The 23,716-nt window shown below is 37.2% G+C and overlaps 1 protein-coding gene across 2 annotated transcripts; it reads right to left on the bottom strand.

Moving 5' to 3' along the window:
* On the bottom strand, window positions 1-23,679 carry ANKUB1 (ankyrin repeat and ubiquitin domain containing 1). 2 transcript variants are annotated; one of them, XM_007437519.4, is made up of 7 exons: window positions 23,564-23,679; window positions 16,732-16,994; window positions 13,405-13,548; window positions 8,006-8,222; window positions 7,260-7,374; window positions 3,480-4,412; window positions 2-977 (listed from the first exon to the last, which is right to left on the bottom strand). In XM_007437519.4, the coding sequence occupies exons 2-7, from the start codon at window positions 16,819-16,821 to the stop codon at window positions 893-895; spliced, it is 1,584 nt and encodes a 527-aa protein (XP_007437581.1). In that variant the 5' UTR covers window positions 16,822-16,994; window positions 23,564-23,679; the 3' UTR covers window positions 2-892. The 2 variants fall into 2 exon arrangements, with proteins under 2 accessions (XP_087988519.1, XP_007437581.1); XM_088132393.1 differs by lacking the exons at window positions 16,732-16,994; window positions 23,564-23,679 and having other exon boundaries at window positions 1-977; window positions 8,006-8,218; window positions 13,405-13,543.
* Window positions 23,680-23,716: the final 37 nt, after the last annotated feature.

Raw genomic sequence — 23,716 nt, 5'->3', positions numbered from 1 at the left:
TTAAACTATTTTCTGAGGTCTTTTCCTTTCTCTCTTGGTATAAGAGGTCATAGAAATGGCCGTCTCTGTGGCAATATTGTTCCAGTATATCTCACCTCACCCCACATAACCGCTATAACTAATTGCTCTCCCATGCTCTCCAGCTCAACAAATTAGCACAAAAAGATAATTAAATTAAGATACCTCAATAATGATTTAATAAATAGGAAGCATATGAATTCCAACAAGTGGCAGAAATACATTTCAAAAGCACCATCAAATATATTTTATAAACTAGGATCATATCTGGCCTAATTTGGGAATGGCAATATAGTACAATTCAGACTTATCAATCAGTCTTCTTTTCAAATTATGGTGAGAGGCCACTCCTCCAAAGACAATACTTTTTGACATGCAAAATATTTTCATCCTCATAATGTATAAGCTAAAATCTTCCTGTAGCATTCAGAGGATTCCTCTGAATAGTAAACCTTCCTTGCCCACCACAATCTCTCTCAAGGCCTCCATCCTCAGGGTTGGCATGGAGAGGGGGACAGGATAAAAAGTCCCATTTTCAATTCTGTCAGATCCCTCTCTTCAGATGGAGCTTCAGAAGAATTAGTACGTTGATTGCCTAGAAATGTTTCTGTTTAAAGTGTCCCCAAGAGGAGTCCTCCCAAATGTCCAAAAATTACATATTACCTTTTGATATTTACATAAATCCATTTGTTATTCTTAATCCTTTTGGAATAGGAATGGCATTTCAATGGTAAGGAGTGGAGAAGGGAAGATTTCAGGATCCTCAGTAAATGTATTAAGGTAGCCCAATGCAGCTTTGCTTGCTAGGCTGGATTGTTCCCACAAACTTTTTTGTGAGTCTAGCTAGTATGTGGGTTATTTCATTTGAGTCGAGTTAGTATGTAGGTTTACATATACTTTTTCTAGCTAGAGTTCTTGCAATGTCCAATTGTTGCAGCCAAGGTTTCTCTTTAAAGGCACTGCAATAAAAGACACAGTCATTTGTTACTTTTGCTGCCACATATAAAGCATCGATTAATTATACATATACCCAAAACCAAGCACACCGGGACTATTCAGTCATTTACAAAGTTAAGTGTAGTAATGCTGTGTCTGGACCCCCAGTACACATGATTAATAGAAAACATGTCCTGAAAATAAAGACAAGTATCTGGGAGAAGTCCACTCTGTGATATGCTATTTTATTTATGCTTGTGTTCAAACAATGTAGTTGGTTATTGTGAACTGCATAGAGTCTGATAATATAAGTATTGTAAAACAGATAAATAAAAATACATTGGTCGCTAAATTAATGTATTTTTGGAGTTGACATACTGCACTGAATTGTAAACTAACCCAGTCAGCTGGCTTCACACGCCAAGCCACCAAAAAACAAAAGAAAACAAAGTTAACACTAACTAGTGCTTCAATAAATGCAAGGTCTGGGTGGAATGAGGCCTCTTTCATCCATAAGTAGTAGATGAACATGCAGAGATTTGCAGTCCCAGATTTCAGCAGCCCCAGCACCAAGGCTGGAGAGAATGGTGTGGCTGCAGTCATTTAGTAGAACTTAGCAGGGATTGGTAGCATAGCTTCAAAGTGAGGCTGAGTGCCTGTCCATGAGGTTGGGCTGTAGGAACAAGTGAGGGTTCCTGTTGGTTGTCATATGTGAACATTACCTCCATGTTGCTAAGTTTTAATATTTAATATTAACATTTTAATGTTTAATATTTTAATATTAACCTAGATGGTTTGCCCCATCTAATCCATTCCACTAAATGGTGGATCAGTACTTCACAACATCTCTGGTCTGGCCAGTGGTGGCAGTGTACATCTCAGTATCATCAGCATTCTGCGGATATCTCACTCCAGACTGACAGATGACTTCTGCCAGTGGTTTCATGCAGAGGTTAGTTAGCATTGGTGGGATGAAGGCCAAGCCCTGCAGCATCCTCACACGAGATCAATCATGGGGTCAACCATTCCTTCCCCATGACTAATAACTGGAGCTCCCCATTCAGGTAGGAGCAGAACCACTGTAAAGCAGCACTCCCAGCCCTGCAAGTAGCTCAGAAGGATTCCATGGCTGGTGGTAATGAATGCCACTAAGAGGTCTAAAACTAGAAGGGATGGACTCCACCCATTCCTGTCCTGACAAAGGTCATCCAGCTGAGCAACCAATGATGTTTCTATCCCATGTCCTGGCCTGAATCCTTATTGGAAGAGACCCAGATAATCTGTTTCATTTAGGATCCTCTGTATTTGATTCCCTATCCTCTTCTCCAGAATCTTCTCCCAATAGAGAATATTGGAAACTTGATAGAGATGTTGCCTAATGCCGCTGGGTCAAAAACATTTTTTTCAAGACAGGGCAATCCGTTTCTTCTACCTATTGTTTAGCTTTATTTCATAGGTTTTTTAAAATGTATTTCATGATTCTACAAATCAGCTAAAATCAACTTGCTCAGCATTGTCCTAGAATCCCACTTTCTGAGGTTGTGATTATATTGTACTGAAATTACTATTGCCAGATGATGGCAGTATCTACTCATCAGTGAGAGTGTTTATATTTTCAGCATTTTCATCATCATCAGCTCCTCCATAATTATAATTGGCAATAATACGTGATGATTAATTATGAAGCTCTCCCCACTTCTTTTTAATATCTACATGAAACTGCTGGGACAGGTCACCTGTCAGCATAGGTTCTGGTATCATCAATACGCTAATGATACCCAGTTTTTTACTTCTGCCCCAGGTTAAACAGGTGATATGGTGAGCTCTGTATCATTATTTTGTAAAATATTTTCAATACCATGTCACAGAAAGAAGGCTCAAGGCTGGGTAGTCTGCAGCCTACATACAGGCCTTGATGTTGATGCCCCAAGGCATTGTGAGATCACACTGTCAACTGTTGGCAGCAAATGGCTAAATTTTTTGCACAATTTTCAGTCAATTTTGGGATCAGGGCACCACTTTAAGACTAGGAATGGAAGCATAACGTCTCTGCAAGACAAAACTTTTCCATTCTTAAGTTACCTTCCCAATCCCCAAATCAAGCTAAAATTGCACTAAAATATTTGACTACATCACTGAATTGAAAGGTCTTCTGCAGCCTGGTGGCAGATCAAGAATGTGAGTTGTGGTCTCTAACTTAGAGAAAGATAGCCCACTCAATAAATGAATGAAAAATAAAATAAATGCAACTAACTAACTAAAGCAATTCATTGCCACACACACACACACACAGTTCACTCAGTCCAAGACAGAAAATACGCTTTTGTGGACTAAACAAAACCAAACTGGCACATGTATCAGTTATAATGTTTTAGTTTTCTCTTTGATTTTTTAATCTTTAAGACTGTTGAAAGACTATTTCTTTCACCTTTGGAAGCGTCCATTTAAAAAGGACACAATTCTGATGCAGACAATTAATTGCAGCTTTCCAACTTAATGTGTAGTTTCTGAATAAAGGTACATACCTGGCTATGGCTAAGCAGTAGATTGCATTCTCTCTTGTTGTTCTTCCACAGTATTCTGAAAATGACTCCAGAGAAGGATTTAACAGAAACTCAACATTGGGTATGGAATAATAATAAGCTGGTTTGATGACAGAATTAGAAGGTAGAGGAACTCTTGCTAAACACATATTTTGGTCCATATATTCTTCACTACTAAGCTGTGTGCTCTTCTTTCCAGGGTTCCTTTTTTGCCGATGTCTGTCTCTGTTACCTCTCTTCTTTGCACCTGCCACTGGAGGTAATCTAACATTTGCCCCTTTGAGGTACATATCAGAAATTGTCAAACGGCACAGAGATTGCCCATGTTGAAACTGATTACTTAAATACGGCAGTGTACAGCCTCTGCTGCTTGCACGTTTGGCTATGGCCGAGCAAAAACCTCTGGAGGTCATTTCTGGTTTTGTGAAACCATCCACAAAAACAACATCCCCAACTCGTGTTCTGAAGACTGCTGTATGGTTGCACTTCTTGGTTGAATTGGTCTTATTTTGAGATTTAAGAAGCCACAGCTTTAACTTAATGTAGATTTTCATGGGCAGAGAGAATGTAGGATAAGAAACCACTGACCATAACTTGGTGACTAAATATAATACACAGTCCTTATGTCTGTGCTGGATACATAGCTGCAGTGGAGTTTGCCCTGCAGAATTTTGACATTCAAGGGATAAGGCACTGTAATTAACAAATGCTTTCAGTATCATAAGTTGGCCTGCTTCTGCAGCTGCATGAATGGGACATTTCATGATGTTGGGATAATTGTCTTCCTGGCACCATTCACGATAAGGATGTATACCAACTGGTTCAGTGGGCTTCACTCCCTTTTTCAGGAGCCAGATTGAAACCTGAAGGTGTCCAAAAAAGGCTGCCATGTAAAGAGCTACCCTCTTTTGATATCTGAAAGAAAGTGTGTGCAAAATAAATTAGCCATGTAAAGAAAGATATGTCATTTCCAAAATCACGATTACAGTAGAGAAGACACTATGAATTTACATAAAGTTGTTGCTGATGTAACCTAGCACTGTGATTTATGAGTAACAACCAGCACTCTGAAATGGTTTTGGAAGCCTACTGGTAACCAATACAGCAAATGCAAAATAGATGTTATCTTGCAATAGTGGGTTTTACCTGCTAGCAGTCTGGCTGCTGCACTCTGTACCAATTGTAGCATCCGATCCAAAAAGGCATCCCCGTGTACAACACATTGCAGTAGTTAAAATACATGTGGATAAGTACATGAGCTACCATTGCTATGGCTTCCTGGTCCAGGTAATGCTGGTAGTGGTGTATCAGTCGAAGTTGGGCAAATATTCCCCTGGCCATAGCTTCACCCTGCTCATCCAGCATAAGCCAAGACCTGAAACTGCTCTTTCAGGGGAGTGCTACCTCATATAAAGCTATACCAGTACTGATATTTCCGGAATGCCTAGATGTTTACACCTTGAACAGTATCTCCATCTTGCTAGGGTTTAATCTGAGCTTGTTTCTTCCCACCCAGTCCCTCATAGCTATCTGATATTGACTCAAGACTTCCACAACATTTCCAGGTTGGCCTGGGATGGCAATGTAGAATTGAGAATCATCTGCATATGGATGCATCACTCCAAACCAATAGATGACTTCATGAAGCAGTTACATATAAATGTTAAAAAGCAAGGGAAAGAGAACTGAGCTTTGTGATACTGCACCCTGGAGGAACCATAGCCTCAATTACTCCTTCCCCATGACTGCAGACTGCTCGCTCAGATAGGAGTAGAACCATTGTAAAACAGGCATTTAACAGTATAATATGGTTGATACCAAATTCTACTAAGAGATCTAAAGGGACTATCAAGTCCTGATGAAGGTAATCCAACAGACCAACCAATATTGTTTCCATCCCACATCAGGCTTGAATCCTGGCTGGGAAAGATCCAGATAATCTGTTTCATCTAGGATCCTCTGTACCATACTCTCTATAGCTTGTTCAACAATGTTTTCCCAGAATGAGAGCTTGGTGGCTGGGCAGAAATTGTCCAATGCGGCTGGATCTAGAGACAGCTTTTTCAGAAAGAAATATACTATTGCCTCATTCTCCCTGGAAGAGGCATTAACAGCCTCCTTAATTCAGTCACATTCCCCAGCTGCCCCTAAGAGCTAGGCTGAGCATGGAGAGTTCATAGTACAGAGCACCCAATCAATTTAAAATTATTTTGATAAGTTGTAGAAGTGGGCTAGCATTAACAGGGAAAAAAAAGTAAGAGAGACAAATAAAAAGTAGTTCATTAGGGGGGAAAAAGCAAGTGCATAGGTATAATATGTCAAATACTTGGCTTGGTAATAGTATTTGTAAAAAAAAGATCTCAGAATAGTAGACTGCAAATTGAATTGGAGTCTGCAGAGTAATGTGACTGCTAAAAGGGATAGGGTTGGGCTGTATAAACAGGAGTACAATTTCAAAAGCAATTCTGCATTGGTTATAATCCATCTGAATTATGTCCAGTTTAGGCACTGTATTTTAAGAAAGATTCAGAGAAAACAAAAAACACAAGCCACATCCTGCCTATCCCTAATGTCATAATATATATTAAAACACTAAAAAATACCAGTCCCAGAAATTGTTTTCTTATCCAACAATGGCTCAATTTCTTCAGGTTCTTTTGGTGAGGAACTTTGTCAAAGGCTTTTTGAATGTTCAGATATACAGTCTCTACTAGATGATGCATGTCTACTTATTTGTTGATATCCTGAAAAAAGTCTAGAACATTAGTGATACAAGACTAAGCTACATTGGTTTCTTTTTAACAAGTCTTTCATCTATGTTTAATTTCTTTCCTATAATACATTCTAAGATTTTACTCCAAATGGTAGGAAAGGTAAGGCATAGAAATTACATCCATCTTCAGAATTAATTTAAAATTAGAATGGGATTTTTTTAGTCCATAGAAATGTATGTTGACCTTAAAGAAAAGTTGCTTTTTTTTCCAGAAACCAGAAATTTTCCAATTTAATGCTTTAAGAACTTCCCATTGGATATCATCTGGTTCCAAGGATTTATTTATCTTTCATTCAGCAGTTACACTTTTAAATTCATCTTTTTATCCCCCTTTTTCTGATTCCCATCCTGAAAAAGTCAGCCCAGGTACAGGTATTTGTCCTATGCCCTCAGCAATGAAAACAGAGGCAAACAATTTATTCTATTTCCCTGTAATTTCCCTATCCTTCTTCACCATACATTAAACTCCCCTACTGTACAGTGGCTAAACAGCTTCCCTAGCTGACTTCCCCTTTCAAGTGTATTTAAAAGTTTTCTTTTGCTTCAATATTCTTTGTCATATACTCCTTAAAGGTTTGTAGGTTTTTGCATCTTTTGACTGATTTTTAAAGCCAAATTTTACATATGTATATGTATATATGTATGTATGTTATCTTTATCTGAGCAAGAATTTAATTTTTCAAGGAATACTTCTTACGTCTAATAGTATCTCTAACTCCTCTTACTAACTAATCTGGTGTCTTCTTGGATTTTTGTGGAGCCATTCCTGATATGAAATATACATTTGAGCAGAACATTTATAACTGGAGAAAAATACAATGATCTCCAAGCATTCCTGAGAGACTTGACTTTCTTGATTTTCACTTTCACTTTCTTTTCACCTATTCCCTCTATCCTTCAATTCTCACCACTTAATGAGCATTCTTGGAACAGACATTCTCATCTAAAATAAAACTGAATTTTGAAAAGCGTATGTTGAGTCATCATACTTGAATATTGGTTCTTCCTTTGACAGATAGTATTGGATCTTGGGTTTGTTTCCTAAGACACAGCTAGTCAGGAATTCTCTCCATCCATTCCAAACATCCAAACGAAGAGTTGTGCCTGTCAACAGAAAACATTGTCATTTATTTTTGTTTCTAGCTTTGTTAGCTAGAAGATAACATTCATTCTTTTCTGAACTACTAGATTTTAATATCTATACTAACAGAGAAGCTGAACAACAGCAGGAAAAGTGAAGTGTAGATTTAGACAAAGATTTATTTATTTGTTCAATTTATATGCCGCCCATCTTCCCCAGAGGGCACATAGTAGTAGAGACACAATGTAAAATTGAATCAACACTAACTCTGAAGAATAGCTGAATCATCTAACTATAAATCTCCTTCAAAATGTTCAATTTTATTTGCTTGTTATCAGTTGCCTGTGTTCTAACATTTTAAAATATTCAGCCACATGCAGGTATTAGGATTTGAAGATTGAACAGCATAGTAATATGGCACTGCCAAATATGAAAACCTTTTTTTAATTTTCTCTCAGTAAAATTGTAAATACAGTATTTCTTACAATGTAGTTCTGTATATGTATAATCAGAAATAGGTTGCTTTAGATTCACTGTGACTCCTAAGCCATCTAAGATAAGACATCTAGACAAGAATTTAGAGTCACCTAGACAAGATGTGAAGGTCTTATATTTATCAAGTAAAACAGATAAAATATGCAAACAGTCTTATACCTATATCTAACTGATAATCATTCAGGGTATTGCAGTCATACATCTCCCTGCCCTCTGGAGTCCTGAGACAATAAATGCTACTTGGGAAACCACATTTCAAGGTCACCAAAGTTTTCAGCTGTGAGACTTCTGATGAAAGAAGATAAATCCTTCCCATTATGGGCAATTTTTCATGAGTGACCGCGTTGTATACATAGAAAATTGGTTTGTCTTCTTCCTGGGGGGAAAAATAACAATAATGATTGTACTCCACTAGAAAATCCTTTTGTATATGACAAGCCTTCAATAATTTAGTTCCCTTTGGATTTGTTGAACTACAACACCCAAAATTTCTAGTCACTATGTCCAAATATCTGGAGGACACTGGGTTGAAGAAGGCAATTATAAATCTATGTGCAAGAAATGTCCATCACATATATAAGGTAGCTAAGGTTGGTCCTACAATTTGTTATAGTAACTAATTGTTATTAACTATAATTAAATTAAATTAAATTTTATTTTCATTTTTTCTCCTTACCCACCTTATGAAGTGTAATCCTCACCAAGCTATTCAAAGACCAAATGCAGCCCTAGACTTGAAAAATGCTGTATATGCTCTGAGAATTAGGTTTAAAATTACAGCCCTCCTAAGATCAATTCTGGTAGTCTTTGGATAATTTGAACATTATTTTTTTCAGCTTTAATTCCATCTATGGAATGAGAATAATTCTACTAACATGCTTCACAAAAGCATGCAAACAGAAATCATATAGAATATTTTACACAATCAAAAGAGCTACTGTATAGCAATGGAAGCTGTTGTTTCTCATATGGGATCTAAAGGCTTGGCTATGTGCTTCTATAGTTACTAATGAACTTGTATGAATGCAGTTCCTTTCCACTCTAATTTTTTGCCTGCTTATTTAGAAATTAAGCCCCACTGACTAGACTGGGAAGAAGACAGCAGTTCTAATGCTTCCCTTGTTTTTATGTCCTACATACCAAGTAATACCATAGCAAAAACAATAATTTTGGCTACCTAACTCCTGAATTGAGAAAATAAAGCAAGGTAGGATCAAGCATTTCTGGATTCTCAAGTTAATTGCAAGTGCATTCAGAAACTTTCCCTTCCCTGTTTATACTTCAAAGAGAAAATGAGACTTCCTCATAAAAAGAAAAGGCTATCTACAAATACTTGTTAGCAAATATTTGGAGTGAAACAGCATTCACACCATAGCACAGCAAGGTTTCCCATTTACATTTAGAAAAATAATGTGCATCTATGGCACATAACTCATATGACATTTTCACACTGCACAGTCACAATTTACTGAAGGTTCTACCTCCCACCTAAGTTATATGTATCCTTCTGGTCCTTAAGTAGGCAGAAAAATATGCTGGCATAATTTGTATTGCTCTGACAGTTCAGCTCCCTAACAAAACTTGCAAGTGGTCCTATCTTTACAGCTTTAGGGAGACACAATTTAAAGGCAGTCATTGGTGGGTTCCCCTGGCTTTGTCTGACTCCCAACTGGCATCACCAGCTGGTAGGAAAAAACATCATCAGTCAGTCTCAGTGTGTGGTGGGGTAAGCTTGTATAAGTGCCTAGGATGAAGGCTTTAGCTACCTTTCAAGTTGAGTGAAAAATAATAAGCATCAACGTGCTTTATGCTCATAATCTGCCATTCAAATTGTTTCTGTACACTGGTCTATTGGTCTTCTGTAAAACCAGTAAAACCATGTCCAAAAATAGCTGAAGGTTGGTGGGGCAACAGAGGGATACAGTATAAGGGGAAGCAGAAGGAAGTTCACAAGGCACATGAGGAAAGTTCCCTCCCATAAACATTTGGCTCAAACAGCAATGATAACCAAAACAATGATGAAATATGCATTGTGACATCATGATACAAACTTTGGCCTTTTGTATGGGTTTCCCAGTGTTCGACACAAGTACATAAGACACACTATCATGGGATTTGTGTTGTAATGTCATGATACATATTTCATCATTTGCTCCCCTCTGTCACCCTCCCACTTGGACTTGCTTCATCGTAAGTCCAGTTTCCACCCCGCCAGGCTATGTTTAGAACTGTGTTCAAAAATACCGTATTTTTCCGACTATAAGACGATACTTTTTTCTAAAATCCTTACCCTAAAAACTGAAGGGTGTCTTATTTAAGGAAGTCAGCCGAGAATCACGCGGTTCCAAACTGCCCATACTTTGTTTCTGCAGAGAGGCTTCCTCCTATTGCTAGCCTCCAATCACGAGTGAAATAGCTTGTCTCCCAAACAGACTTCCTCCAATCACGAGCCTGATGTAACTGATGTCAGCTGATGCTGAACAAACCAATTAGAGGAAGGCTGATTGCAGAGACAAGCTATCTGCAGTTTCACTCGTGCTTGAATGTAATCAGTTAAGCAAAAGAGCCTGGAAATAGAGCTGCAGAGAGACGGTTTGGACCTCCTCCCACCGAGTGTATCAGGTCAATGTTAACTAATTACTAAATAAAAATGTGTTCTGCACTATCTTTAAAATATTGATTTTTTAATTTTGGGCTGGAAAAGTGGGGGTCGTCTTGTACATGGGGGCGTCTTATTGTCGGAAAAATACGGTAGTTTGAATGACTGGTTGTGGGGGAGGAAGAAAGATTGTGAGATGTTTTGGGTGTGTTCCTTTTTGCCTTACAATGCAACCTTGGCTGTAACCTATTACTGGGGCCAGAAGTACATGACACATATTTCACCCCATCTCCCAATAATCCCAAAATGGCAAATGCTACATTGCTGACCATGAGCGGCCATGCGCAGCAGCCTCCATAAATATCCTATGGAGTTGCCATCCTTGCCATGTAATAAAAACAGAATGTATTTATTTATATGGCCACCCATCTCATCAATATGACTCTAAGCGGCTAATAGAAATCAAAATATAAAATAAACACAGCGTGTATTTTTAAAAAATTAAAACACCATTCACAGCTGACTAACACAAAGTGGCTCCCAAACACACCATTCACCAATAATGTGGGCTCAATTACTTTCCTCACTCCCATGCCTGTGAAAACAGCCAGGCCTTCAAAGGCTTTCTGAAAGGTGTGCGTAATTGGGGCTTTGGGTGGTACGTGTTCCAGGAAGCAGGGGCAGCTACAGAAAAGGAACACTTCCTGGGTCCCGCTAGATGATAATCCCTAGTAGATGGGACCTGGAGTGTGCCCCTCCTGCCCAACCAAATGGGACAGGTAGAAATGATGGGAGTAAGGCAGCCCCTCAACTATTTGTTGGCAGATGCAGCAGAAAACCTGTAACATTCTTATTTGGAACAGAATCAGTAAACTAAGAGGGGGTAAAGAGTTACAAAAATGTTTATACTTGTGATGGAAGGTGGAAGTTACTTCTCTATATATTTCTTTTCTCTCTCTTCGCTATATTCTTACTTTTCTTTTTTCTATTTTCTATGTTCTTTTTTCCTTCTCTTTTACACCTTTAACTTTTTCCCCATTTTTTTCCTTTCTTTTAGTTGTATTAGATTTTACTATTGTAACTGAAATCTTAATAAAAACTATAGATATAAAAACAAAGGAACAAAACCAGCAATCCATAAGTGACAGAATCTGGTTTTTTTGCCAGTTTAAATCAACTTTCCATGAAGAAAGCATTATCCTGGTTTTTAAATGCAGGTCTCTCAAAAGACTGCTATACACATATTTAAAAATGGGTTTAATGCTTTTCCAGAAGAACACCGGATACATGTATATCAAGAGCTTGCAGGATAGCTAAAAGACATTTTGTAAAACATGTGGTAGATGACTCTTTGGAAGCCAGGCGCCCAATCTTTCCTGTAGCCCAAACCAGGAGGGCAGTGCCCCAAGGACTAGAAGGAAGGGGGCATGGTTGCAGCTACTGAAGTGGCCAGTCTCCAATATCATTAATAAAGCATTGTAGAATGTTCATATCGCAAGCCTTGGTCAGAAAAAGAGGAAAAATACTACTCTGAAATCAAAACTAAAGATTAATGTAAACTGCCTCCATAGTGGGCAGGGCATGCTGTGGAATGAGAACAGTTCTAAAAATCTCTAAAAACAGTTAGTGGGTATCTTCATCCTGCACTTAGAGAGATGTGAGGATGAGCCATGTTTGTGCAACATTTTTGAAAATCAAAATAGTAACTTTTGGCTGCTTGGCACTGATTTATTCTTGCTGTTGCCATCAAATGAGAGCCAGTTTCGTCTAGTGGTTAAGGCACCAGGCTAGAAACCAGGAGACTGTGAGTTCAAGTCCCGCCTTAGGCATGAAAGCCGGCTGGGTAACTTTGGGCCAGTCCCTCTCTCTCAGCCCAGCTCACCTCACAGGATTGTTATTGTGGAGAAAATAGGAGGGAGGAGTATTAGGTACCGTATTTTTCCGTCAACAAGACGCCCCCATGTACAAGACGACCCCCACTTTTCCAACCCAAAATTAAGAAATCAATGTTTTAAAGATAGTGCAGAACAGATTTTTATTTAGTAATTAGTTAACATTTACCTGATACACTCGGTGGGAGGAGGTCTAAACCATCTCTCTGCAGCTCTATTTCCATGCTCTTTTGCATAATTGATTACATTCAATCACGAGTGAAACTGCCAATAGCTTGTCTCTAAAAAACAGAATTCCTCTAATTGGTTTGTTCAGCATTAGCTGACGTCAGTTACATAAGGCTCATGATTGGAGGAAATCTGTTTGCAGAGTCAAGCTATTTCACTTGTGATTGGAGGCTAGTGATAGGAGGAAGCCTGTTTGCAGAGACAAAGTATGGGCAGTTTTGCAACCCTGCGGTTCTCTCCTCGGCTGACTTCCTTGAATAAGACGCCCTTCAATTTTTAGCATAAGGATTTTAGAAAAAAGTATCGTCTTATAGTCAGAAAAATACGGTATGTCCATCGCCTTGAGTTATTTATAAAAATAATAAAGGCAGGATAAAAAAATCTAAAAAAAAAAAAAGTCTATCAGATCCCACCAAGAATGTTTTTTGCTGACGATACCATCAAACCTAAGATAGACCTCCATCCACCATTCCCAATCACTCTCTTATTAGGCACAGCATCATGCTATGCACCACAGACATTGATGGAGAAAAATGGGAAAAACTAATGAAAAAATCAAATATTAAATTATATGGCATACTCTATGAATTGTTCACGTGAAAGAGGTTTTTAAAACCTTTAAAATTTCCTTGCAATCAGAGTGAGGCTAAGGGTTCTCACTGTCTTCATACATTCTTGCTCTCATTATTTGAAGATTACTGTGTTTCATTTGAAGATCAGATTCTTCTGATTACTGTTAAGTGATGCTAGCACAAGTTCTATAAACTAGATAGAAAAACAGCATGCATTCAGATTTCTGTATTAATTAGTCAGTCTTTTTCTTCTTTTTGAAATCATACCTTGATGATACATTTAATTGTGGAAGAAACTGTAATGCCTACATCAGCAAGTACCCAGTTGTCCTTTAGCACTGCTCCTGCATATATCAGCTCCAAGTATCTCCTGCCTTGCTTGTCTTCGGATAGTGGAACATGAAAATAATCCTTAATAAGGAGAAACAGATTATTTTATAAAAAACAGCAAACACTAAAATTTCAAGGTAAATATCCAAGTTATCATTCAATAACCATAATTGTAGGAACTATGGGGAAGAGCTCAATAGCAGGACTATGGTTTACATATGGAGGGTTCAGGTTATATCCTTGGCATCAAAAGATAGAGTGGGAGAATCCTTTTCTGAAATTTTGGAGAGCAACTATCAGTCACTGTAAATCAGTTTTCGCCAACCTGCTGCTCTCCTAGTGCACTAGACTTCAATTCCCATTATCCCAGATAGCATTCAATGGGAAAAATAGAAGTTGAAGTCCAATGCATTCAGAGACCAACAGACTGGGGGAGGCTAATGCAAATACTAAGCTAGATAAATCAGCGGTTTATTTTGGCATAAGGTAGTTTCCTATGTTCCTAACTAATATGAACATGGTCACAGTCCACCATAAAACTAATCAGAATTTAAGCAGAGCAGGCTGAAAAGAGACTCTCACATTGAATGGAAAGTATCAATACCATGTCTACATAGTTAAGGACTGGTTTACGTTTTAGAAGTCTTATATGAAAACAGCATGTGCAACTATACTGTGGAACTATGTACCTTGAGCAAGCACATCCAAAGGCATATGGTAACTATGCATAGATTTTTTACTTATTGGTCAGAGATACCAAAAGTTGTAGCTGAGCAACATGTAATGATAGGTTCCCTAGTCTTGCTTTACAAAACGCCTATAGGTTATAAGTTGGGTGAAGATCTAATGTTATTTCTATACTGCTGTTCCTCCTAGAGCAGCCCCAAATGGTTTACAATGAAACCAAAGATGTTTGCTTCAAGTCACTCAGTGAGACAGGATTTTTCATATCAAGTCTAATGGTGGTTATTTCAGTGCCTGATCTAACATGTACTGCCTTTTACATTCCCTTTGATAAACGTTATGCTGCAAGCCGGGAGGTATGCTGCAATAGACAGCTTAACATCTTCTGCAAGATAAACTGGACAAGCTGTTTACAATGGAATGCAATGGCTGTCCAGAATCCCATACGCTTATCAGTTCTGCTCTGCCTCCAAAGTGCTCTGAATAATATTCCAGACCTTGTTGTTGTTCAGTCGTTAAGTCGTGTCCGACTCTTCGTGACCCCAGGAACCATATTGCGCCAGGCCTTCCTGTCCTTCACTGCCTCCCTGAGTTTGCTCAGTTTCATGCTCATTGCTTCAGTGATGCTCTCTAACCATCTCATCCTCTGCCGTCCTCTTCTCCTTTTGCCTTCAATCTTTCCCAGCATCAGGGTCTTCTCCAAAGAGTCCTCTCTTCGCATTAGGTGACCAAAATATCTGAGCTTGAGCTTCATTATCGATCCTTCCAATGATCCTTCCAATTCCAGACCTACATAGCATTTAGCTAAAAATCTGAATCAGTAACAACAAATTATTTCTGCTTTGGCACTGGAATCAATGTGAATGGCCCCATTGTACTTGCAGTGGAAGATGATGCAGTACCAGATCCTGTACTCTGTTGTTTCTGCGTGGAGTAGCTTGCACCAGGAGTAGCTAACTAACAGTAGCTGCTGTTAATGGTCTGAACTTTTTATAGGCACTCTATTTTTAAATCTAATTTATTTCCTTTAACTCAATTGGTTCTGCTACTCTACAAGGAAAGCTGAATAGGACTGAGTTGTTTTAGTTGCAATCCTATGCCCACAGTTTCCTAGGCACAACAATAAATCTCAGTTCTCTGGAAATTCTACTCTTTAAACAGCTACAGTGGAGCCTTCACAGAGCGCTGAATAGGTAGTTTTACTGCAGAGAAGAAAAGAGCCATATACAAACAGAAAGTATGCAATTCACAGCAGTTAAAGTTTTACATATATGTTGTATGCTCCAGTTTTTAAGTCCTAGATTTGTTTTTCTTCCACCTTTTGGAGTCAAGAGATACTGTGGCATTCTCTTCAAGGCCATGGAAAGCAGCTGCAGTTGAGAAACGTTTACCTAGTTATTCTCTCCTGCTTGAGAAGTGTACCATCCCTCCTTGCTAGTTTCAGCCCTTATACCTACTTCATTGGGAATAAATCCCTTTGAATGTAATAGGACATACTTTGGAGTAAACATGTACAGTACAGAAGGAATGCAGAGTGTGCATATTCTTTGTATGTAGCTATTTGCTATGCCACATTCATTTATAGCATCATACAGATATGGGTTTAATGGTGGCATAATAAATTATGATGATGAAAAAGATGATCTTTTACTTTTCTATTCTTTCCCACCCAACAGAATGTTGCAAAGAAATTGTGTCAAGGGACTCAGGATTTTGTTCATCCCACTGTATGCTTATCAGCAAGATAACTCTGCAAAAACTGAATAGAACATGACAAAATTTAGTAGGGAGAGAATCTGAAAAAAGAACAATTGAGTTTGAAATCAGCAAGATCAGGATTGGGGCTGTGGAGAAAAACAATTAGAAAAAAATCCCCCAATGCATTTCTGTGACAGAAACAGTTGGCCAGTGGCTCGGAATACTACCAGGTGTTCCTTTCTAAATCCTCTTCCCTCTTTGCCACATGACTGAGCAGAGCTATTATTAAGGGGCTGAAAAAAAATATATCCCAAAAGTCATGTTCTGCACACTTTCCCTATCTGGTTTGTATTCTGCAATTAAAGGGAATAGTACTGAACCTTAAACACAAGAATCCTTAGGCTGAAGTCCTATGTACATCAGCCTGCAAATAAACTCCAATGAATTCTGTGTAAATATGTTAGTCATCTAACTTGTGTTACTAGTTATTTAGTTTTTTCTAACTCAACTGCTCTCACTCAAACAAAATAAACAACCCTCCCGTATAATGTATGTGGGGAGAGAGAGAGAGAGAGAGAGAGAGAGAGAGAGAGAGAGAAATTTCAGATTAGGTAAAGGCTGTTTTTCTAAAAAATAACTATTCAGATGGGAGTCATGGGGCAACTCTACTTTGATATAACTTGGTGATATTAACTTAAACAAGAAGCCTAAATCAAGCATAGTAACAAAAGCTCCTTGTTTTATGAAAAGTTTTGTGTATGCCTGAGAGAAAGAGATCTGTCTTCATTTTGGTAGTGAATATTATTACTGATTTTAATTTTTCACATGGACAGAAAATCAAAAGTTCTAAAAAGGAAGCAATTTGATAGATCAAGCTCTTACCTTTATCATCAGTTTTACATCTTGCACAGTGTTTTCTGATGAAATGTCAAAAGATTCACAGAGTCCTTCAAAAGCTATAAATATCCTCATTTTGAAAGATGTTATTAACAATCCTCAAATGTCTTTAATAAGCTCATCTTACCAAATTAGAGGTGAAAAAAAATCCTAATTCTGTGCTGCAAGTATCAGTCTAAACATGCATTTTCTCCTTTAAAAGCAAAATGTAGCCTGGAAAAACCTCTGAAGCAGCCAGCCCATGGAGTCTGAGAAACAATAAGAAGAATTTGATTATAGGCTGAGTTGAAAAGAAAAAGTTTGCTTTACAAATCTAATTAAACTTTCAAACCATGTATTGACCAAGGCAAGTACAAACAAGATTTCAGCATGTATATGCTTGTTCCCAGCCAATCACACCAGCAGTATTTGCTCAATGGCCTTAATCAAAGGTCAAAATATCTTGACCAAAATTAGTATATGTTTACTTAATTGTTCACAACAGTCTTTAAGCTTTCTGTAGAGAAATCTAAGCTTCATACTCATGTTACCATAACAACTTTGTGAACCTATTAATGTGGCTAGACTTGTCAGCTTAATTTGGAAACCAACAGCACTTTTTTAGTGAAATACACAAGCCAACAGCCTGAGATTTTCAGTGTCATCTAAACAAGTGAAATGAGAGCTGGGTAAAAAAGAAATACACAACTATTTTATATTCTCGTTTCCTATTGTTTTCTAGGAAAGGTAAATGTTTTCCTGTGTACTAAAGAGGAAACAGATTCTGGGGGAAGAGCCCAGTCTTCACAGTTTTCTGGAAGGCCAAGAGAGTTGGGGCCTCCTGGTTCTCAAGTGGGAAGCTGTTCTGTAGGGCAGGCACCATGACAGAATATATATTTATAAACACATTCAACAACCCATAGGAGATCAAACAGTTTCTTACTCCCTGCCCAATGCCGAATCATTTATGAAACATTTTGTTTACTTTCATCATGCTTTACTTCAATCACATATTGTTTCTACAGAATTCACCAATCAACCTTCAGCTCTACATTCACATAAAACATTCCATAATGCAGGCTTATTCGATTTACCACAGGCTTTTTCTGAATCAGAAAATGTACAATGAACTTTCTCACATTCATATATTACCCAGTGACTTGCTAAAGAGCAAAAATATGGCTTGCATACCAATGTCTAGTATAAAGCACTTTCTAAATGTTGCTTGTTGCCATCTTTTGTAGTCTTTCAATCAGATTTTAGCCAAACACTTTCCCAGGTACACTAAATAAATTAATGCTTCATTTTTTACATTCACTTATTTTTCCCTTTGCATAGGGAAACAATAATGATATTCTTCCAACTGTCAGACCCAGATGTAATTTTCACTTACACTTAAATAAGTCATACAGCCACTCCATATTTTAACATTTTTTCAGTCATTGTATATATCGGCAGCATTTATTTCTCCAGTGAATCACTGAAAATGAGAATATTTCAACAACCCTAGCATTTTCCCTTTCCTGAGATTAAATTCACTTACAGATTCAAGCACAATCCTCTATTTTCTAGTTCAAAAATGATCTCTTTAATAAATTTTATCCAGTACAGATTTTGCCTCCATCTGCTGAATCAAAATGTAGTAACTTTAACAATACTGTACTCTTCTGTCCATCTTCAAATCTAAAGACTAAAAAGCTTCTTTAAGGTACTCTTGTTGTAATAAGCTGAATTTATTGTTCAGACCTGGCAATGCTTGTTTTATCACTTGATGACTACCACAAGAGAGTACTTGCTCATCTCAATGGAGTAGCAGCAATTAAAAAAAAATGCACAGAACACATCTCACTTGATATCAAACATAACAGCTTACACCAAAAATTGTTTGCATAGTTAGAATATGAATGAAGGCAGATAATTAAAATTAGGAATAAGGAAAAAAATAGTAAAAACAACCAAACATATTTCCTTTTCACTAACCCAGTTTCTCTCTGTGCATCTCTTTTTAAAATCATCCCTAAAATATTGAGGAACAGGAAAGCCTGAGAGATGCTCAGGGAAGTGTCTGTAGACACAGTGATAGTTGTGAGCACTATATCCGGAAACTCTGGGCTAAATACCAACAAAGCTTTTGAAATGCACCAAGGGTGGCTGGCAAGAAAAAATAAGAAATACTGGAAAATACGAAAAATCAGTTATTATTTAGCTGTGTCTCTAGTGCTAATTAGAATGTATTGCTTTATTGTAAACATTGGCATTAGGAAAAAAATCCTTACAATCATTTTTTTAACTCCTTAAAGCATTTCTAATCTCCTGGTGAACAGGTTGAAGTACATTTGTTGTTTTGATTGATATTTTTGTGGTGGTTAATTTAATAAAAAATAAAGAACATTTTGGATCTTGTTGTATTGTTCTAACTCCTGTAAGTGACCAAACTGGGAAAATAATCCTAAGAAGGTCTTATTGCACAACAAGTGGGAACAGATTGCAAAAACGTGGTTCGTGCATATTGTATACTAGATAATTATTTTTATTTAACTGCGTTTCCATTCCACTTTTTCGAGAGATAGAGTCTTCCCAAGTATATCACAACCAAGAAAAAAAATGAAAGAAATCCTGTTATAAGTTTTTTTTAAAAAAAAAATTTCCAACTTTTTTTACTGAAGGGAAACCACAAGTCCTTCATTCAACAACAGGCAGTACTTTTAGGCTTGCTAATTACTTGATCAGCAGGCTATCTGAGGACCATACTGGGAAATGGGACCTGGGGCAGTCTGCATTGGTTGTTTCCACTGGTTAGATATGGCCTCTGGGCATTGCATTGCCCATCTGTACTCTTACTAGTAACAATTTCTGCAGTCCTAGAGAACCTGTTGACTGAAGACAAATTATCTTGAAATGGGAGTGAAAACGTGTTGCCAATAGCTACTCATTCTTTGGTCAGTTCCCCTTACTGAGGTGTGAACTGGCTCAACAGAAAAATAAAGGTGCCATAGCAAAGTAATAAGTGTTCATAGTGCTGAATACAGTTATTTCTATCCAGAGGCACTTTTACATGAGTGAAAAGCACTTCCTCCCCATATCCAATGCAATGAATGCCCCTGAGAAACTTCTCCAAGAATTTTAGCAGCCCTGTAAAATATGATACTATGCAGATGGTGGGGTTGCAGTCATAAGGATTTCCCTGAAAATAGAAATCCTGCCTTCAAACACTGAAATGTGTGTTGTCAGAATTGGTCCAAATCATCCCTTCTCTGATCTTCTGATTTGCCTCCTTAAGGAGCCAAACCAATGTTGCTGAAAGAGAAGTTTCTATCTGTTGCTGAAAGAGAAGAAGAAAGAGAACAAAGACAGTGAACCTCTTGCAATGCAATTTTTTTGTGCATTTTCTGCTTCATTTTTTAATGGTTGGAAAAAATGAATCAAGCAGTAGAGATGCAATATTAAGGAAGAATAAAAAATCCTATTTCTTGCAAGCTCAGTTTATTTATAAAAATAAACTCCTCATTCCTGCTTTGTGTATAAGCCAGCATGTGGCTGTCATGGCCTGCTGACACCAGTTATTCCTAAAACTTGAATGCTAATCTGCCACCAGGAAAGGAAAGAATATGACTTCTGGGGAAGAAATGGCGAACTGAAGATGGCTCTGCTAAGAGTGGAGCCAATGACCACAGCAGAATGAAAAGCCGGCAAGTGGACCAGTTCTTCGGGATTCCTCTCCAGACAAAGAGAGGACTTGGGATCACCCACAAGTGCTCCAGACAGTTGCTTCTTGTGAGGAGACCACAAGACAGTGATCTCCAGTGGGTTTAGAGCTCTGGGAGACAAAGGAACGCCATCTTTGCCCAACATGAGGTCAGCATCTTTATGGACACAGGGTCTGACACTTCCTTTTCTAATCACTTTTGGAAATTGCTTGTTAACTGCTTTTCAGCTGTTAGGAATCTTCAGAACAACCAATTTATAGCACCAGCTGAGTATCCTTCAATTCTTTAGCAAAAGAAATTTTAAATTCAAGTTTAAGAACTTAAACAATTTTTTTTTTGAATAAACAGAAAAAGGGTGATTAGAATGTTGATTTTGGAAAGTTACAAATGGACTATGGGTCCAGATGGTTTTGAAATAAGATTTTGGAGTTAATTATAAGAATCCTTCCCATGAGAAAATAATGTTGTTTTGAATTCTTAAAAAAAAAAAAAAGAAATATGATAGGATAGGACTTTGAAGGTTGGACACTAGAAGGAACCAGAAGGAATTAAAGATTACAATTAAAGGAGAAGAACACTTAAATTTGACTTGCTAATACAGAATGGAGCAAAATACTTATCATTGGAAGTATTGAAGGGTATTTGTGAACAATGGACCCAGAAGTTAATTTTAAGAGTCTATGCCTCTATAGATAAGACTGTGTTTACAAGATATTATGGAAGAGGAACAAGTTTTATCTGACAAGACTGATACTGATCTGAAAGTGGATTTAAAAATGACAGGCTACAAGAATAATATGGAAAAAGATGCTGCATTGGATATACAAATGAAACTGGTTGATGTCCTAATAATTAAAAGTTTGTAAAAATTACAAACCAAAAGAGTGACCTGGATAACTTTCCTATATTGGATTTACAAAAGAGACTTGTTAAAGTTTGAAAAAAATTGTGAGAAGGGACAAAGAAAAAATGAAAAAAAAAATCAAGTTCTAGGACATTATTTGAAGGGATCAAAGATCAAGATTCTTAAAAATAAAAGGAATATAAAGTTGGTTTATTTGATCAAGGTTAAAATAGATACGTTGTTATTTCTGATAACCCTTTAAGGACTTTTGCTGACCAGGACTGAACGACAAGGCTTTAAGGATTTATTTATTGATAAGAGAAGGGATATGGGAAGAAGAGATCATTTGTTGTATTTAAGAGAAGATGATAAGTTACTAAAATTGTTTATACTACTTGTGATGAAAGGCGAAGTCATTTCTTTATATATTTTTCTTTTTCTTTACTATATCCTTATTTTTTCTTTCTTTTCTATTTTTCTATTTTTTATTTTTTCACTTCTGTTTTTTCTGTTTTTTCTTTTCTTTTTCTTCATTTGTATTAGTTTTTATCTTTTTAATTGTAATGTTTAATAAAATTACTATTGAAAGCTAGGAAAGGAAAGAATATGTAGGCAGTCTAATATTTCTTGGGATACTAGTTTACAGAAAATGTCTATTTTTCTTGACAGCCATTTCTTTTTTCATAAAACAAGTACACAACTAACAGAAGTAAGAAAACAGATGGTATGTTACTTCCCTTTGTAGGGCAGATTTAAGTTGAACAAGTTGTTATGTTGTATCTCATGATGAGAAATGAATTAGTTTGCCAGCCTTCTGTGACATTAAATACATTCCAGTCAGTCTAATTGACATTAACATATGCATGTTTTGTGCAATGTTGTGTCCTAAGGGGCCTGTGCCCCAAATTTTGTAAAAGGCAAGCAACATCTTTCATGGCTCAGACTAGCAATGACACCTTAATAGATTGTTCTTATAATTAATTCCTGACAGGAATATCAAGAAATTGCACAATTTATAATGGCTTTAGCACGTGTGCATTTTGATATTGTTGTTGTTATGATTATCTGGATGAGATATTTGCACTAGAAACATGGAACAGAACTGAATTAAATACTGTATGAAATAATTGCAGAGCAAACATTAAATGTTACTTAGACAACTAATTCAATGGAAAATTAATAATCCACAAAATAATGACTGCTTCTGTTTTCTACTAATACTGTATTATATCGATCTTTTTCCCCTTAAGGTATATTTTATTTTAATCATTATAATGAATTTCATTATCTCCAAAGCTAACCTTTCCTGACCTGGCGCTCTCCAGACTTGAAGGACTTCAACTCCTAGTTTGTGATAAAATTATGGAATTATTGTTTAACGGAAGGTATCAGATTTGGGAAGGAAACTGTTTATTAGTAAACTCCTTGTAACTAGGCTTACTTTCTAGAAAATGTCTATAATCTATGCCATTCTTTCTCATATAAAAGCATGACTCTTAAAATATGCTGGGAGGGGGAATTGCTTAATATTGAAGACCCAAAAAAAAAGAAAAAGAAAAAGAAACCCTATATGTTCAAGAAGGCATACTGTTAAAACTCTTACAGTATTTACTAATACAGAACATTATATGAAACAATCAATTATAATAGCTGAGAGTATATGATGCAATATGCAGAATCCTTACTATGATTTAGTGCAATATGAACTCAGCCACTACAATTCATAATCTATGATGGAGAACTTTTACTGTGTAAACATAGCTAATTATACTTTATTTAATTAATGATGGCTTGTTAATGATTTACATCATTTTATTATTTAATAAAACCAAGTATGTCTTAGCCTGATATATGAACCTATTCTATGTTGACTTATTATGTTGTCCAAAGCCAGCCCCTGTGGTTTGTTTATAGCTAGGTGCATTAAGCGAACCCTGACCAAAGAAAGAAACAAAGACAAACAAATAAAACATGATTCAGTCAATCACAGCTGTGCATGCTGTGTAAGCACGGTACACAGTGCTACACTCATTAATTCTTGCTTCTCAACTTCGGCTTATAGTTTAATATTTGCATGAATTCTACCAATTACACTTTACTCAGTAAATTAGGATTAAGCTACCGTTTAGCACAATCTGTGAGCACAGTCATTGCCTTCAATAAGAAAAAAAAAATCGCGTTCATTATCGTTGTACTCCCGAATTAAATTCTGACACAGAGGAAACAACAGATTCCAAGACACCTGCAATTAACCCTAATTTCCTCCCCATCCTTCATTTATCCTTACCTCCCTCCTCTCTTTGCCAATCCAGCATCCCGCGGGAGGTGGCTGCTTCACTCAAGCCCCACCCCACCCAGTAATCGTCACGTGCGAGCAGCCGTGCGCAAACACCAGTTTGTGAGTGACAGGCAGAGAAAGCCAATCCAGGCCATCCGCTTG

This window comes from Python bivittatus, unplaced genomic scaffold (assembly GCF_059951505.1).
Source record: "Python bivittatus isolate LINGU-HERP-01145 unplaced genomic scaffold, Pbiv_v1 ctg000980_np1212, whole genome shotgun sequence".
NCBI classification, from domain to species: domain Eukaryota; kingdom Metazoa; phylum Chordata; class Lepidosauria; order Squamata; family Pythonidae; genus Python; species Python bivittatus.
This window is presented reverse-complemented; position numbering and strand designations above follow the sequence as displayed.

Coding starts and splice junctions, on each gene's coding strand:
- ANKUB1 (XM_007437519.4), bottom strand. CDS start 16,821: ATGAGGATATTTATAGCTTTTGAAGGACTCTGTGAATCTTTTGACATT. Junction 8,223..13,404: donor CAATTAAATGTATCATCAAG/GTATGATTTCAA, acceptor TTTTCCCCCCAG/GAAGAAGACAAACCAATTTT. Junction 7,375..8,005: donor TGATTATCAGTTAGATATAG/GTATAAGACTGT, acceptor TTCTGTTGACAG/GCACAACTCTTCGTTTGGAT.